Genomic DNA, 17,493 nt, shown 5'->3' on the forward strand with positions numbered 1-17,493 from the left:
CCGTGAATCATGGGACATACGGCTGGAAATAGCACTTTTAGTAAAGTGGCATAGAGAATAGGGCATATTCAGAATACAAAGAAAAATGGAATAGGAGAAATGCCGAAACCTCCTGAGCCACAATTTCAGATCTGGTTTTTCAAGAATGGTGGATCGACAGATCGGCTTCCTCGATGCACGGTCCGTGCGTTGATGGGATAATGGGAGTGTAGGAATCTCGTAAACGGACCGTTGGTGCATGACCGAGGGTGTTTTAGGAAGCTGGCTTTGGTTTCTTTTTATGGAGGGATTCAGCTGGATTGGGTTTTGATGATGATGGACGCCATTACGACGATTTGAAATTCTGAAGGAGCATGTATACTATATGGTATTGACCAATGATGTTCGGATTATGGGTGTACTATACAGACGATGGGAGGTGGATGGTGGGATGTCTGGATATAGAGAGACATACAGAATGTGGTGGTTTCGTAATACGTATAATCTACATAGTGGACCAGGAGGATCCAGGAAGATTTTCCAAATTTTATGATTCCGGGACTACTCCGAAAGACGCTTATGTCGGGTGTTAGACATTTATGTATGGAAATGTAGCAGCGTAGTTGGATAGTGCTATTGAGCTAGAACGGGATATAAGGAGCTAAAACGGAATAGCAAGAATAGGCTCCAGCTTCCCAAATTACCTTTGTCGAGTCACTCGTAGAGCTTATGGAGGTGCATTTTTCATGAAATGTACGTTGCCGAACTTCACGGTATCTTCAATGGTTCTCCGATACTACTCATTTAGAGCTCTACATAGTAGAAGTACCACAATGCCTCTGCATCATAGAAATACCACACTACCCCGAAAAAGTCATGATCCAACACTAAAATACTCTCCCATCGTTTCTACCACCTTCCTTTATCCTCCAATGCCAGTACACCCTAGTCATGCTTCCGCAAACCCTCAATCTACACTATTCATGAATACCACCACTAAAAGCAACGTGAACAAGCCGCTGCAGCCGAAACTAAACCATACATGACTCCGCTCCCAGCGTCTTCATTACCTCACTTGCATTAAACATATAAGAGATCCTCCAGTCCACTTACATCACCACACATACGACATACACCCAATCCACACAATCCACACAATCCAAATCCGTACAAGCCAGATCCTCAATCCCTAAGCAAACCCCATTACATCATCCCTCCCTAATCAAATCCCAATCCTTGGTGGTCACACCAATCCAGCCCAAGCCTCCCTGTATGTCCAGACCTTTCATCCTTCCACACATCCATCCAGACCCCTGAGCGGTGCATCCTCAATCCAGCCATTGTCCCAAAATGACTAAACCCGGTGCAAGCCCGGAGTCGACAACTTTAGCCCGAGATGTACAGAACGCTGAAAAATGGCCTTTTAGCCCCTAATCCCATCTAGACTAACCTACACAAGAAGCTCCTACACAAGAAGCTCCTACACAAGAAGCTCCTACACAAGAGAAGCTCGGTGGAGGACAATGGGGAGGGGAGGGTGGTCCGAAAGCCCCGGGGGTGTTTTTTCGTAATTGCATCTCGAAAGGAATTGGAGGAATTCATAAAGGCTGGTACTGCTTAGAGGTGGTGGATTTTTCACGGCTGCTCGTCTTTCCTGATTAGGCATTTGCAGCCAACCAACGCACAAGTAGACTGAGTAGTAGAGTTGCAGAGATACAAAATACAAATATGCTTCTGTGTTTTTATGGTTATTTATTTATAATTCCATCGGATTCGTTTTGACTTCTTCAATCAATCAAAAAAACCACCCACCCTATCAGAGTCAAATGGCTTCTCCCAAAACAGGCCACTTCTTAGCGCAGCTCAGCCGTACCACTTTCTCGCTTACCGAGATGCGCCGGTTTTCCCGGATTTCAGTTGAAATTTTTCAGAAATATGCAAGATTTCCAAAATACCACCCAAACGGACCCGAAATCCCGAAATTCTCTTTTTTCCACTAAAAAACCACGGTTTCGGGATCCCTCGTCCGCTCGGAATCGGTGGCCCATTTTCAACCCCCGCTAACCCACGACGCCTCATCGGCCTGTGTGCAGGTCCTTATCAGCGCTATATAAACCTCGCTTCAGCAACCTCTTTTCTCCAACGATTTCTCCTTCAAAACCGCCACAATGCTTAGAAACGTGACACGTGCTGCTGCCAGAAGCGTGCGGGGCCACGCCAGCGCCGCTACACACGCGCCAGAGACCACCGGTGGCTCGGTTTCCGTGGCTGCAAAATACTACCCCAACGAACCAAAGGGTCCCTCCTTGATCACCGAATCGGTTCCAGGACCCAAGCTGTTGGCGGCAAACGACCATTTGGGCTCTGTTTTCGACAACAGAGCCGCGTACTTTGTCACGGACTACTACAACTCCGTGGGAAACTACATTGCTGACGCAGACGGCAACAAGTTGCTTGACGTGTACTGTCAGATTTCGTCGATCCCTTTGGGCTACAACAACCCGGAGCTTTACGCCGCCGCCACGTCACCCGAAATGGCCTCCGCTTTGGTTAACAGACCCGCGTTGGCGTGTTTTCCTCAGCTCGACTACGCGGGTATTCTCGAGGAAGGCATTTTGGCTGCTGCTCCGCCAGGAATGACCAAGGTGTGGACGGCGCTTTCCGGCTCGTGTGCCAATGAAACAGCCTACAAGGCGGCGTTCATGTACCAGGCCGCCAAGGCACGTGGAGCCATGGATTTCACCGACGAGGAGTTGCGTTCGGTGATGCTCAACAAGGCGCCAGGTTCGCCCGATAGAGCCATTTTGTCCTTTGAAAAGGGCTTCCACGGCCGTCTTTTCGGCTCTCTTTCCACCACTCGCTCCAAGGCCCTCCACAAGTTGGATATCCCTGCATTCGACTGGCCAGTGGCGCCTTTCCCCGAGCTCAAGTACCCATTGAAGGAGCACGTCCGGGAAAACGCCGCCGAGGAGGAGCGCTGTTTGGCTGAATTCGAGGAAATCGTCGCCAGCCACCCTCCAGGCTACATTGCCGCTATCATCGTGGAGCCTGTTCAGTCTGAAGGTGGAGACAACCACGCCTCCGCTGCGTTCTTCCACGGTTTGAGACAGATCACCAGAAAACACGAGATCCTCATGATCGTCGACGAGGTCCAGACTGGTGTGGGTGCTCTGGGCAAGTTCTGGGCTCATGAACACTGGAACCTCCAGGACCCTCCAGACATGGTCACCTTTTCCAAGAAGTTCCAGGCTGCTGGCTTCTACTTCTCAGACCCCAATTTGCAGCCCTCCCAGCCTTATAGACAATTCAACACGTGGTGTGGTGACCCATCCAAGGCCATTCTTGCCAAGGCCATCTACCAGGAGGTTCAAAAGAACAATTTGGTTGAGAGAACCGCCACTACCGGTGACTACCTCTACAAGGAGCTCGAGGGCCTCGCCGAGAAGTACCAGGACAATATCCTCAACTTGAGAGGCGAGAACTTTGGTACTTTCATTGCCTGGGACTGCGAGAGTCCTACTCATAGAAACGAGTTGTTGTTGAAGATGCGTGCTGCTGGTGTGAACATTGGAGGATGTGGCGAGAGGTCTGTTCGTTTGAGACCCTCTTTGGTGTTTGAGCCTTCGCATGCCAATGTGTTTTTGAATGCTTTGGAGCATGCTTTCCACATATAGGCGGTTTGTCTGAAACGTGGAGCATGCTTTCCACATATAGGCGGTTTCTGAAACGTGGAGCTGATCCACTTGAATAGAGTGAAGATTCCTCGCTAGGATGTAAGACATGCGTGTGGAGGGGTGGGATGCGTCTTCTTTTGTTTTAGATCTGGGACGGTATCAAAACCCATCAAACCCCATCTCTTAACCTCCCAAGACTCACGTAACGATCTGATCCCTATTTCGAGATTTCGTGGAAATCTCCAGACCCCCGTCCGATGCCAAAGCCTAAAAATAAGCCCAACACACCAGCCACAATGACGTTGCATCCATGTCCCCTGAATGACTACTTCATGTCTTCTTCATTACCTCAAACGCTCCACAGATACTCACCAGCCTCAAGCATCTCTTGCATCTGCAGCATGTTCCAGGACAGATCAAGCCGCAAGGGTGAGGTCACCGTGCTGCTCTAGTCCGTATGGAAGCGCAAATGTCACCATCCATACATGTTTCTACGGCTAAAAAGTCCTCGTGTCTTAGACGACTGCGGCTGGCTGCAAAACCAGAGACGTCACCAGAAACAGCAATTTTCTTTCCCGAGAATAGCACCGGTGACATCATCAGCGAAGGTTTCGAGACTACTTTCGAATTTTTGCAAATTCATAAATTAGTCAGCTTTCGGAAACGTGCTCTAGATTACCCCAGATGAAAAAAGTCTTGGAAAAGCCGCTTATCTCAACGGCTCGTAACGGTCGCGTGACCATGGATCCCTTTGAACCTACAATCCCAGAAAACTTTATAGAAATCTCCAGTCACCAAAACCCCCCATAACTCCAACTTTAAATAAGTAAAGTTCCTCTCGGAATTGCCCAATCTGGCTGACCTCCCGAACCCACCCATAATACCACGTCCTGCACAGGAACCTACTACTAGGCGTCCCGATTGGGCAGATATCTACGTACCCTACTACACCTTTTTCTGAGACATCACGTCTACATCCCACATTCCTGCATTTCCTTCCTCGGAAAACCCCCTTTTTTTATCACTGTCGTCCAAATCTCCCCTTTCCAGAATGGCTCACCATGCTAGGACGTCTCTTTAAGCAGCAACAGCTGCCTGGACCTTTACCACACAATCCGCCTCAGGGGGCTCCCAAGACTCCTGCATCGGCTAATTCCCATGACGACTCGTACACAAGGGAGATTTTGTATGGGCTGCTGAGGCTCGGGCAAATCCGGCCCCACCAGTTCAGCAGAAGGCGGTTTCGGTTAGTTGTGGCCCAGGACGGCGGGAACTTGCGGGCAAAACAGGTGCTCTTCGATTCGGCAGACCGCCAGGACCTTGGTTCGAACCCCAGCTCCGCCCAGCATCTGGAGGCGCCGTCGCCTTCAAGACCTCGGTCTCAGGATACCAGTACTCCGGCTTCTCCGAGCCAGGACTTGTCCCAGACGCTTTCGAACTTGCTGTTTTCCCGTAACCACTCGTCCAAGAACATCCTCACGTCGAAGTTGCTCCATAACGTTTCGGAACTCAACGAGTACATGTTCGGAAGGGGCCTTCCTTCGTCAGAAACGCATACCGCTACGAAGGTGCACCTCTTACCCCAGTTCAATTCCGTGCACGGATCCTTCTCGGCGGTGTTGGTGACGAAGTTGTTTCTGATTCCGGATACCGGGGGCGCCATGGGCGAGTCGCTGACCGAAGAGGACCCCAGCTGGCTGCCCAAGCCAACCTACCCAATCAAAGAAACCACCTACGCCTTTCCACTGTCCATGGCCACGCCTGCGTCGTCCTCACCGGACCTGCCTTCGATGGGCGTGTCGAAATACACCGTCAACAGCCGCTTCGCCATCGGCATTGTGATACCCTACTCGCTGGACCAGTCGGTCGATGAAGTGGTGCTCCAGAACTGGGAGGCCTTGTCGCAGTATCTCGTATCCTTGCAAAAAATGGTCACGAAGAAACTCTTGATGTTGATCAAGTACTCTACGGTCAACGGCATGTGCCCTTACATCGCCAATCGCAGAGTGTCATTTCCCTCAGAGCTTCTCCAGGCCGACTCAGACCTCCCACGCCAGCTTCATAAGCTCTACCGCTTGATCCACTTCAACTACAATACGCCACGTTTGATCAACTCAAACAGTATCATGCGCTACTCCTCCGTCCACACAGGCTCTCATTTCAAAGCCTTGTTGGTCAACTGGGCGTTGGAAGTGATCAACTGGCTAGAGTTTAAGGACGGACGGAACATTGTACAAAACAACCACCCCAACTTTGCATCAAACTCACATTTCCACAACTATCTGCATACCCACCACCTACATTCCCACGGTGTTCACAACGAATTCGAAGGAACGCCCTCCAACACCTTTTTGGCCAGCTTGTTTGCCCTCTTGCATTCTTTGAGAGACTCCTTATCTCAAAGGTCTGACAGCGCAGAAACCAATGGCACCAAAGAACTCACCAGAGTTTTGGTGGTAACAGGCAATTCAATGGTGGCCAAGAAACTTATATTTATTCTAAATGGACTTATACCCGATGCCCAATTCGAGGCATGCATCAGCGACGATGACTACAAGAGAAGCTTGCAGCACGTCGATCCCAATGAAACGGAAGTGGAGCATTACACCTCCCCTTCTTCTCAAGAAACGTTTTATAACCACAGTCACAGCGCAGCAGAGAAGCCCAAACGTGTGACTACGCCATTTCTGGATCCATCGGCGACTCCCGGCTCTATCCCGGAAACGGCCTCCATCAGAGAACTCTCTCGTACTCCTGAAATAGGCAATACGCCCATGGCACAGCCAATTCCGATCAAGAAGGGCCATCCGACCCGTGACAGCATCGCAGATTCGTCAGATGACTCCTTGTCTGTCCTGGTTTCGTCCCAGAAAGGTTGGGAAGTACCAGGAAAGTCTGGCCCGGCGGCGAGTGTTTCATTTGTGGAGAAACCACTGTTGGAAACGTCGTACTCAACCACACAGCATATACCCATACACGGCAAGCCAGCAATGTCAACGTCATCATCCATGGCACACCTTTCATCGTCGCTCAACTCGTCGCTTTCTTCAAGCGCCTCAAACTATTCATTTTCGAAGTTTGGATCGTCATTCCTCGATAAATGGCGAAACTCGTTTGCTGCAGGGCAGCATCATCTTCAAGAGCCTATTCATCATACCAACGACACTCATGACCAATGCCACATACCTGATTTGAGCAAAAGACCATCTTACCATTCCCTCAACTCGCCTTCCCCTGCAGTTGAACAAGAGGATTTCCAGTGGGACGCCGCCACAACAGCTACTGGAAGAGGGCGGGCAAAGCTCTCAAGGGCCCAGTCAATGCTTGATCTCCATAATCTCACATCCAATGATAGTGCAAAATCACAGCATTCGACTGAGTTTCCATCCCTCAACCTTAAACGATCTACATGCTCGATGGTGGTACCACTTGCCAATGACCGTGCCAAGGGTTTGTTTGACGCAAGCAGAGACACCATTCGCAAGAAGTGTGACGACGTCGTCAATGCCAAACTCAAGTATGAAAGCGTCAACAGCAACACTACGGAAGTGAAGTATGAGGCTCACAACGACGAGAAAGTGTACAAGCAGAAGACGTTGCTTCCAAATGTGGCATTCGTCGAGGAATTTAGACCAGAGTACACCATGCAGCTGTGCCCGATAAGTCTGAAGATCGAGACCCAGGTCATGGGGGCTATGAAAAATGACTTGCTTTTCTACCATAATGACTGTGGCTACTCCAGGGTCACAACAAGGTCGGTGATGATCAGTTTACGTGCGAGAGAGATAAAGGTGATAGAGATGAATATAGGGGACAAGGGCAAGTCGAGGTCGTCGTCCACGGCATCTGGCTGGATGGCACCATCGCCAGCTTTCAGCCATGGCCATACGACGCCTCCAGTGTCTTCTCATTCTCCGACCTCGTCGTACTTTCATGGCTTCGAAAACAATAACGGAAGCAACGAGTCGAGCAAAGGCACCAGCTACAAAACAACCATCAGGAAGGTATTTACGCCGCATCGAAACAGCGGTGATAGAGATCAGATAAACAGAATAGAGCTGCTTCTTGATCGGTTGACGGAGGTTGTTGCGAAGATCAACGCTTGCAACAACGAGAGTGCCTCGGATGAAACCATGAAAGACTTGAACATTGCGTTGTTTGCGACAGTTGGGAACCTTCTTCAGTAGGTGGTTCTTCAACTGAATGTGAATAGCGGGTCGATCACGACCGTTGATTATCCTCCATGTTATGATGCTCTTTGCCTTGGAGCCTAATCGCCGAATACTTGCTGCCAGTAAGCACTTCCGGATCTAACGATGTAATAAAATGAACCCACCACGAAACTCGATATTCTCTCGTGATATGCCCTATTGGTGATCGAAGCTCGCCTCGAGAATTATGTATCCAAAAGCGCGAACTGGAAAACTGGAGAAAAACAGGAAAAGAAAAACCGGCTATACAACCGTCCCAACAGCAGAACTACTTAAACAACCAGTTTTCTCCATTTCATTTCTGCTGGGTTGCTAATAAAACACTTTTCCTTTCTGTTTCCATTCATTCCTTCAACTCCAGTCACATCCAGCATACGTCATGTCCAAAGAGCTGACGCCGATGCTCTTCAAAGATGCCGAAGACAAAACAGACGAGGCCAAGTCGAAGTTTCTAGAGATTCAGGAATGCTCGTATCTATCAAAAAACCTAGGAAGCATAGGCCTGAAGGAGCTCATGGCATGTGATTGTTCAGAAGACTGGGATGATGAAAAGGAAATGAACATGGCATGTGGCGAACACAGCCACTGTATCAACAGAATCACGTCAGTCGAGTGTACCAATAAGCTGTGTCTCTGTGGCAAAGACTGCCAGAACCAGCGATTTCAGAAAAAGCAGTACTGTGATGTCAAGGTGATCCAAACAGAGAAAAAAGGCTATGGATTGGTCGCTGAGCAGCCAATCTCAGAAGGTGCATTTGTTTACGAGTATATTGGCGAGGTTGTGGACGAGGAGACGTTCAGACAGAGGATGATCGACTACGATACCAGGAAACTACGCCATTTCTACTTCATGATGCTCACCAAAGATGCATTCATTGATGCCACCGACAAGGGCTCTTTGGCCAGATTCTGCAACCATTCTTGCTCCCCCAACGCTTATGTTGACAAGTGGGTTGTTGGCGACAAGTTGAGAATGGGTATTTTCGCTAAGCGTCTGATCAAAGAGGGCGAGGAAATCACCTTCGATTATAACGTTGACCGTTATGGCGCCCAGCTGCAGCCTTGCTATTGTGGCTCTTCCAACTGTCTCGGCTGGATGGGAGGAAAGACGCAGACGGATGCTGCTCTTCTTCTTCCTGAGGGTATTTCCGAGGCTTTGGGTGTGACCAGAGCTCAAGAAAAGGCCTGGTTGAAGCGTAATAAGCAAGCTCGTCTTGCTCAGCAGGACCCAGACGCCATTATCAATGAAGATTTCGTCAAGAGTCTAGAAGTGGAGGGTTTGAACGAGCACGACGTCAATAAGGCTATGGCTGCGTTGATGAAAGCAGAGGATCGCAACATCATAGCCAAGATCATCGACCGTGTGTTTTTGACCGAGGATGCTAAGCTCAATTCCATCATTGTGCGTCTTCACGGTTACAAGACGCTTTCGCAGGTTTTGAAGGACCACTCCTCTGATGAAGACGACTTGACCGAAAAGGTGCTCCAGATCTTAAAGAGATGGCCCTCCATGACAAGAAACAAAATCGAGCTGTCTCAGATTGAGGATGTGGTGAAGAAGATCGTGGCGGATACGCTGAATGATGAAATCAGAGAAACCGGATCTGAGCTTCTTGCCGACTGGAGCAAGTTGGAGATGGCATACAGAATCCCCAAGAACAGGAGCAACACAGGAAAGACCGAAAACGCCGCCAGAGGGTCCATGTCTCCATTGTATGGAAGAGCCGGCCGTCTGGCATCTCCTACTTGGGGATACGAGGATGTCACCGAACCCACCACCCATGAGCTGCCTCACAGTGAAGTGGAGGAAGAGGAATTGCCTCCTGGGTGGCAACAAGCTGTCGACCCCAATACCAACACACCATACTATTATCACTCCGAGTTGGGTATTTCGAAATGGGAGAGACCTACGAATTCTGTGCCAAAAGGCCCTTCCATCCCCAAGGGTCCTAAGCAGAGCAAAGTGAAACAACAGCCTCAGCAGCAGCAGGCTAGCAAGCCTAAACAGAAAAACGGCAAGCCCATGCAGCGAGACGACGACTACTCGTCTGAAGAAAGCAAACTACAAAAGCTCAAGGAGGAGCAGTACAACGAGATTCGTCAGAGAGAGAAGATGCTCCAGGATCTTATTCTACAATCGCAGCAGGAGGCCGAGGAGAAAAAGAGGCTTGCCGAGCAGGCCAAACGAGACAAACTCGAAAAAATCAAGCAAAGAAGAAGAAAGTTGGAGCAGGCCTACTCCAAGTCCAAAACTCCCCCCACCAAGGAGTCTGTGGAGGCACAGTGGACGAAAACCTTGGCCCGTTACATCCCCAACATGATCAAAAAGCACGAGGCCGAAATCGGCCACGAGAACGTCAAGGGCTGTGCCAGAGACTTGGTGAAGATTCTCGCCAGCAAAGAGGCCAAAAAGGAAACGGCACCACCCAAGGAGCTCGATAAGGCCAAGGTGAAAAAACTCAAGGATTTCACCGGCAGCTTCATGGAGAAGTTTTTGCTTAAGTTCAGGAACAAGCGGCCAAAGACAGAAAAGGGGGAAGGCCAGAAAGAGCAGGCGGCATGAGGGGGGCCGTAAAAATATAAGTTATTGAAAAATAACCTGTAGAAATTATCTGGGGGAGATCAGTTGATGGAGTTTATCTTCGCACCCAAAGCCGCACTATAATGTGCAATAAAATGTGGGGTGAAAAATTTGGGGTACAACCGATACCAATACCCCAAAACAAAACTAGATCACATTTCCTGTTTCGTCTTCTATCATTCTTATATAAATTAACCGGAGCAAAGCTCCTCTCTATCTATCTAGTCGCAAGTCTCCAACAACTTGGGCAAGTTCTCGATACTCTCGGTACCGTAGATGATCTGGTAGGTGGCCTCGAACAAGGGGAACTCGCCGGTCTTGTTCACATTGGTCAACAACTCGTGCACCTCACGGGCGGTGATGATACCCTGGGAGGACTGGCCGTTCAACAACTTCTTCTCAGCAACCTCGGCAGAGTCACCGGTTTCAGCCATGTAGCGACCCACCTTGACGTTTCTACCGCCAGAGCATGTGGTGATCAAGTCAGCAACACCAGCAGACTCCTTGGTGAAGGTGCCGGACTCGGATTGGGGGAAGAAGGTCTGGGAGAACTTGATGGTCTCCAAAAGGCCGACTCTCATGATGGCAGCCTTGGCATTGTCACCCCAGCCCAAGCCCTCGACGAAGCCGACGGCCAAAGCGACAATGTTCTTCAAGGCACCCGCCACGGAAACACCCGCCACGTCCTGAACAACGTTCACGTGGAAGTATGGTCTGTGGAAAGCAGCCTTGAGCACATTGAGGTCGATATCGTTACCAGCACCACGGAAGTCCTTGGGGATGGTGTATGCGACGGTGGTCTCGGACCACTTGCCTCTGGCGATCTCAGGGGCCAAGTTGGCGCCGGAAAGGGCACCGCAGGCGAGACCCAACTCCTCTGTGATGACGGTGCTCAACAATTTACAACCCTCAGGGGTCACCTCGAGACCCTTGAGACACGAGATGGCACGGCAAGTTGGCTTGACCTTGCCCTTCAACTGCTTGCACACCTTGGGCAAGAACTGGTGGGGCAAGTTGAACACCAAGAGATCCGCATCCTCGGCCACCTTGGTGATATCGGGAAGAGCCCTCAAGTTCTGGGGAAGCTTGACGCCAGGGAGGTAGCGCACGTTCTCGTGGTCGGTGTTGATGATCTCGGTCAAGTTTCTGCCGTCCACCTTCTCCTCAAACACCCACATGTCGACAAAGTGCTTGAACAAGTGAGGTCTAGCAGCAGCGTTTTCAGCCAAGATTTTGGCAATGGTGGTGCCCCAGTTGCCCGAGCCGATGACGGCGATCTTGAAAGGCGAAGGAGGCAGCAACAGCTTCTCTGCCGTGGTTCTGGAACCAATAATCTGAGCAAGATGTTGCAATCTCTGAGCTGGAGTAGACATGATGATAAGGTGCGATTTTTCCGGCAAGGCAGCCGTTTAAGTAGTGCCGCGCGGGAAAACAGAAACTCACCGGGCTCCATGGAATTTGTACCGACCTCGGCACAACGGAGACCCGCAGGGGGCCCCCCATGAATAGTGTTTTTTGAATTTTTGGAAAAAGTAATAAAAAGAAAAAGGGGGTGGAAGGGAGAAATATATATTTGGGAGTTCCCGCCAATTCATTTTTTGATTCAGTCCATTTGGTACCAAGTGGAGACTGGTGACTGGAGACTCCTGGGGATGGCTGCGAAATAGAGCATGGCCCGCCTAGACGTCACTCAAACAACAACAATACAAACAAGACCGAAGAGATTTAGAAAGAAAAAAAAATTTACATTGTTCTGGAAAAACCAGCACCACCTGACCCCCGGCCCGTGACTGAGGGGACGCTTTTTGGGTTGTCCTTTGGGTTGTGGTTGGGTAACACCGACGGTGTGGATTTCCTGCCGCCGTTTACGGGGTGTTTCTGGGGTCAGCGTGACCTGGCGCCTGCTAGTCAGGAACACTGGTGCACAGGTGAATGTGGGAGGGAGCCTGCCAAGGGAAAAGCCGTGGTCCAGTGCACCGAGGAAGTCAGAGGGGGTCTGCTAATAACCATCTACAAGGGCTAGAAAGACGGGAAAAACGGGTCAGTAAGGCAATTCAATCCGTTCTGTTCGATGGAGCCAACGGATTTACCACTACTCTTCAAATAAAGCTCGTTTAATGGACACCTTCGTCTGATTTATCCGGGCGTATAATGACGTTGCGCGAGTGTGATTTTGGCTCTTTTTTTTTTTTTTTCAACGCAGCGAAAACGGAACAACCGCCAGTCGGCCTCGGTGTCGTGTGAGTGACATGCCATGTGACGTGCCCTAACGGCGGAGGAGGGGAAGCACTATGCTTTTTTTTTTACGTCTTGCTTTTTGCATTTTCATCTTTCCTTTTTCGTTTGTCTTGGTTTGTCTTGCTGTTGCTTCTCGGAACAACCTCCCGAACCGTTGGATGGGCCCGCTTCCGTCCGTCCGAGGACGTTTATTGGCTGCGAAAAGTGCAATAACCTTACGCCAGCAACCCGCCTATGAAAATAGACCCTGTCACCCGTGGATGACATCGGCGTTTTGGCATCAAGATGTGATTTTACGACTTGCAGATGGAGATGGTGAATTATTATATACTTTGCAGCGTGGCCTATCGCCGAGCAGCCTACAGCCGATCTTCTCTTGGATCTCATCGGGTGAAGCCGGGTGGGCCCGCCAAGTGTGAATTTTGCACCCTTCTCTACAATGAGCTTCTCTGGCTAAAAGGATGATTAGCAACTCCATCGCCGGATCCGAGGAGACGGAGAGCCTGGAGTAAGCCGTGGTGCAGATGAGGGAGGCCTAGAAGATACCGTAGACCCAATTGCTTTCTCGACCAATTGCCTTTTCCACAAGTTGAACTTTTAGTAAGATGTTAGGTGAAACTTCCTCTGTGATGCATCAACTTGCAAGATCACCGCTGCCTGAAAGTATACCTCGTAGGTCGTTACTGTGGCGGCCCGCAATAAACCAAGGGTATTAGGTGATCCATTATCCAACAATCACTCCCCTTTAGCTAATCTTTCTGAAATCCGCTTTCCCTTGGCTTCACGTCCCGCTCCCACAAATCCCACACCACCAGACGTCAAGGTGAGCCACACTTTGATTTTGCGTTCAGGCCTCTGCATCAGAAGCTTCCACAGAATCTCCAGCGCCTTTCGAAAAACGCATTGTCCGCAGGTGGTGGTGAAACGAGCCATCCTTGACGTGAAACAAGCCCTCCTTGACGTGACTAACGCATCCGCAATTTGCAACCACCTCTATCGCTTATCCTCCTGCTGCTCTCGTAGATACGTCAAGTTCTTCTCGTACAAGCCCTTGAGCTCGTTTCTCTTACATGTAAGCGTGCCCTGGTGCCGTTTGAGGGCATCTCTCCGGGCGAATCCTTTTCCACAAGAAGGGCAGATATTGGCTGGGATCTCCAAGTGCTGTTTGCCATGGCGCTTGAGATCGCTGCTTCTCCGGAACAGCATATCGCAATCCGGGCACGGGAACTTCCTTTGAAGCTTGTTTTTTCTGTCTAGCGCTGGAACCTTGTCCTCTTCTTCCTCTGGTTCTTGTTTGATTTCAGATTTCTTCTTTTCTTCGTCTAGAAGGAAATTCCAGCCTGAGTTGTTCGAATTCAGCGGGTGGTTATGCGTGCCCGTGAAGATATCGTTGCTCATGTTGGGGAACCCGTCGTAGAAGTTCTGGATCATGAGTTGACCATTTTCGTTGGCGGTGATGTTCTGAGACCGTTTGATCGGGTTCCCGTGGGGCAGCAGCGCATACTGAAGTCTCGTTAATAGATCCTCGATCGTCGGATCCACAAGCATATTCAGCTTGGCCGTGGTAGCTACTAAGGCCTCATGGGCCAAACGAAGAAATCTAGCATCCTCATCATTTCCGTTCCCGTTTCCATTCCCGTTTTCTCTGGCTTCACTGTGATTTCGAAATCTGTTCGGTAGTCTGCGTGGATCCAGCGGAAGCAGACTCTGCTGAACCCCATGAGTAGGGTTTCCCCTGGTATAACTGACATTCTGCTCCACCACCACAGGGCTATTTCTTCCCACTAGATAGTTATCCGGCAGCTGGATGCTGCGTGGGGAGTCCTCGCCAAACATGGAAAAGCTCATAGTGAACTAAGTAATAAATAAAGATCTGGTCGCTTGAGAGGCATATACTTTGCTGCTTGGACAGGTTATATGGTAGGGAACTGTGGCTCGCAGCGTGGATTTGGCCCTGCAGCAGCACGAAAGGGGCAAGATATTTGATAATGCGGTGGGGGCGGTAAATTCTCCGAATTTCCCAGAAACCGACTTTGTTGTTTTTGGTTTTTAGCTGTTTGCCTCCTGGCCTTCAACTTCGGAGTTGGTTTTTCACTAAAGCACTGGGTCTAGTAAGTGGCAATGCCGAACGGGCGGTGAAAAATGAAAAGTGCGGTAGATGTCACAAAAACGGCCACGGCAACAGCGAAAAGAAGCAAATTCTAAGGCATGGAGCCAGTCAAATTTCGTGTTTCTTGAATGCTAAGGCTGCTAGTGTGCTGTTGGGCACGTGACATTTTGCAATTAATTGTGTCATTCTGGTGACGAGCCGCGTGTCTGCGCACGTGACCGGTCACGTGCCACCCTTCAAACGCCATACAATCGGAATGTGGCTCACTTGGGGTGATGTGGATGCCGACGATCTTGGGAATGTGCGTTTCGGACTTTGGCCGCACCCTGGGCAGTGTGGATATATCTACCATGTGTCAATATGTCTCCTGCATCACTTGCATATGCAGCTCCTCCGATAAGCATCCCTGAGGTGATACTAGAGATAGTCTGATTTGGAAGGTTTGGCGGAATCCAATATGGATTGTTGGATGTGCAGATTGAGCATCCCATTGGAAGCTTATTGAATGTCGTCTATCCTTGTTAGCATTAAAATGTCGTCAGAGGTTATACCCATTTGCAGCCATTGTCCACAGTCTGGCTATAGTCTATGCTGTAGTCTAGGCTGTACTCTCTTCGTTCGCTGAAACCTAGAAGCCCAAACCTTCTTCAAAAGAACGTCATTGTCTTGTGCAGCTTCATTCTAACGGTAAATCCGATTATCGACCGATCAAACCTTATCGACAAGGCATTGTCAGGTGAATGCCCAGCTTAAAGTAAAATACATCTTTCAAAGCCTCGAGCTTAGCTTACCAATTCAAAGCTAAACATTCATTCCGCATGGATCAGAGGAGAAAGCCTGGTATGAAGATCGCATTATCGGGATGCAAGTGGATGTGCTTCAGCCTCTATTGGGATGGTGAGGCCAAGTTGGGCAACGATTTTTGATTGTGCTGGCTATAGTGCATTTCTCGGAAGGAAGGCGTCCTTATTAGGATCCATGCTGATGCTGGTGTGAAGAAAAGGTGCACCTTGGTCTCATTGTAATGTAGTCTGTGATTGACAAGGCAGTAATGAGTGTCGTTGGGTTCAGGACAATCAAGTCTCTGGTATACTCTCCAATAAAGCTATTTCTAAAAATGATAATGTATGACTGGTTGAATCTACCATTACTTTCGCAGCCATTGACTATACCATAGAAACACTAATTTCGCAGCCATTCACAAATCAAAAGCACCACTCCAATTTGACACCACACCAAAAATTCTTCTTCGGACTTCAAAATGTTGAAAGCTAGTACGCCGATAAACTCGACAAACCCAAGCAAATACCCAGATTTCTTCTTAACCACACATATGTACCACCTTCCCTTTCCTCACACAACCTCTCGATAATGCGCCAACAAAGCAACCCCAAAACAAACCAACTTCCAAATGCCTCTCAAGCAGCAAAACCTCTGCCAAAATCCATAAAAAATACCAATAAAAACCCATGCCTTCCCCTGCTTCTGTCCCAATCACCAAACGTGTTTTGTACATCGCACGACCTTGGTGATGCTGAAAAGCCGGGGCTCTTCTCAATCAACTCCCAACCATGCACCACGATCTTCCGGCCAGACAAAAGTCCCAGAGACTCGTGAACAAGGCCAAGGCCGAGCAGGGTGCAGGAAAGTACTTCAACCTGTTCAAGCAGAAACCACGCAACATCACAAACGCCAATGAGCTTCTTCCAGGATTGAACGATATCCTGGACGCTTTGGAAGCCATGCCCATGGATTTGGTCAAGTACATGACTTTGCTCAAGGAGATCGATGCCAAGTGCATCAACTCGATCCCAGCCATCAACAGACAAGTCGCCAGCTACATTGAGGATCTCCACAAGGACGGAGCCCAGGATGGTCTCAGTAGAGAAGACAAGACACAACGGCTCGGACGGATCCGCAAGCGGGTTTTCGAGGTCATTCCGTGTTTGGAGGAGAAGATGCATGTGACCTCGGTGGCCGCCGACGTGATGGCCAAGCACATGTACAGAATCAACAACGACTACAAGGTTATCATTGGCAACAACGAGATTCCCGAGCTGGTGAGGCTAGGGCCATTGAACCACAGGGCGATGGTTCATGATCCTGCCGCCGCCGCCGAAGCAGCGAAATCGGCCCAATCACAGCGTCTGGAGTCTCGTAGAGAGGCTCTTGCAGCCAGAAAGGCAAATAAGGACGACGATGAAGACAACGGCAAGAGACGCAGAGGCAATGGTCGCGAGACGACGCCCTTGGAGTCTGTTCCTGTCAACGGCAACGGCGTCGGGTCCAAAAAGCGTAGAGCGCAGGACGATAAGAGTCTGGTACCTCCCGAGAAGAAGAGGGCAGGAAACAAGCCTAGACGTGGTGACGAGGAGGGCCTGGGTCCCTCGGGCGAGCCTACCTACTGTTACTGTGACCAGGTGTCGTTTGGCGAGATGGTGGGCTGCGATGGAGAGACCTGTAAGAGAGAATGGTTCCACTTGCCATGTATTGGATTCAAGAACCCACCCAAGGGTAAGTGGTACTGTGACGAGTGTTTGGCGAAGATGAAGCGGAAGCCACAGAGGGCCTGAGGGGTGGACTAGGGAGAAAGAATGGCATTTGGGGATCGGGTGCTTTGATCACAGTTAGTGCTTGAATGGACGTTTTAGAGGAAAGTGAAGCTTCAGGTACTATCAAATCGATAGCAAACTTCCTGTT

General features: G+C 49.7%; 6 protein-coding genes across 6 annotated transcripts; 4 read left to right on the top strand and 2 right to left on the bottom strand.

Annotated features, from left to right (window-relative positions):
• Positions 1 to 2,147: 2,147 nt before the first annotated feature.
• UGA11 (Uga11p) lies at positions 2,148 to 3,653 on the top strand (the record flags this gene model as incomplete). The annotated part of the gene is made up of 1 exon (XM_024855602.1): positions 2,148 to 3,653. The coding sequence occupies one exon, from the start codon at positions 2,148 to 2,150 to the stop codon at positions 3,651 to 3,653; it is 1,506 nt and encodes a 501-aa protein (XP_024715201.1).
• Positions 3,654 to 4,714: 1,061 nt separating this feature from the next.
• C7M61_000148 (uncharacterized protein) lies at positions 4,715 to 7,840 on the top strand (the record flags this gene model as incomplete). The annotated part of the gene is made up of 1 exon (XM_024855603.1): positions 4,715 to 7,840. The coding sequence occupies one exon, from the start codon at positions 4,715 to 4,717 to the stop codon at positions 7,838 to 7,840; it is 3,126 nt and encodes a 1,041-aa protein (XP_024715202.1).
• Positions 7,841 to 8,243: 403 nt separating this feature from the next.
• SET2 (histone methyltransferase) lies at positions 8,244 to 10,427 on the top strand (the record flags this gene model as incomplete). Its single annotated transcript, XM_024855604.1, has 1 exon — positions 8,244 to 10,427. The coding sequence occupies one exon, from the start codon at positions 8,244 to 8,246 to the stop codon at positions 10,425 to 10,427; it is 2,184 nt and encodes a 727-aa protein (XP_024715203.1).
• Positions 10,428 to 10,666: 239 nt separating this feature from the next.
• GPD1 (glycerol-3-phosphate dehydrogenase (NAD(+))) lies at positions 10,667 to 11,818 on the bottom strand (the record flags this gene model as incomplete). The annotated part of the gene is made up of 1 exon (XM_024855605.1): positions 10,667 to 11,818. The coding sequence occupies one exon, from the start codon at positions 11,816 to 11,818 to the stop codon at positions 10,667 to 10,669; it is 1,152 nt and encodes a 383-aa protein (XP_024715204.1).
• Positions 11,819 to 13,676: 1,858 nt separating this feature from the next.
• Positions 13,677 to 14,531, bottom strand: C7M61_000151 (uncharacterized protein; the record flags this gene model as incomplete). Its single annotated transcript, XM_024855606.1, has 1 exon — positions 13,677 to 14,531. One exon carries the CDS (start codon positions 14,529 to 14,531, stop codon positions 13,677 to 13,679), a length of 855 nt encoding a protein of 284 aa, XP_024715205.1.
• Positions 14,532 to 16,364: 1,833 nt separating this feature from the next.
• On the top strand, positions 16,365 to 17,366 carry PHO23 (Pho23p; the record flags this gene model as incomplete). Its single annotated transcript, XM_024855607.1, has 1 exon — positions 16,365 to 17,366. One exon carries the CDS (start codon positions 16,365 to 16,367, stop codon positions 17,364 to 17,366), a length of 1,002 nt encoding a protein of 333 aa, XP_024715206.1.
• Between the last annotated feature and the right edge of the window lie 127 nt (positions 17,367 to 17,493).

This window comes from Candidozyma pseudohaemuli (genome assembly GCF_003013735.1).
Source record: "Candidozyma pseudohaemuli strain B12108 chromosome Unknown scaffold00001, whole genome shotgun sequence".
Classification (NCBI taxonomy): domain Eukaryota; kingdom Fungi; phylum Ascomycota; class Pichiomycetes; order Serinales; family Metschnikowiaceae; genus Candidozyma; species Candidozyma pseudohaemuli.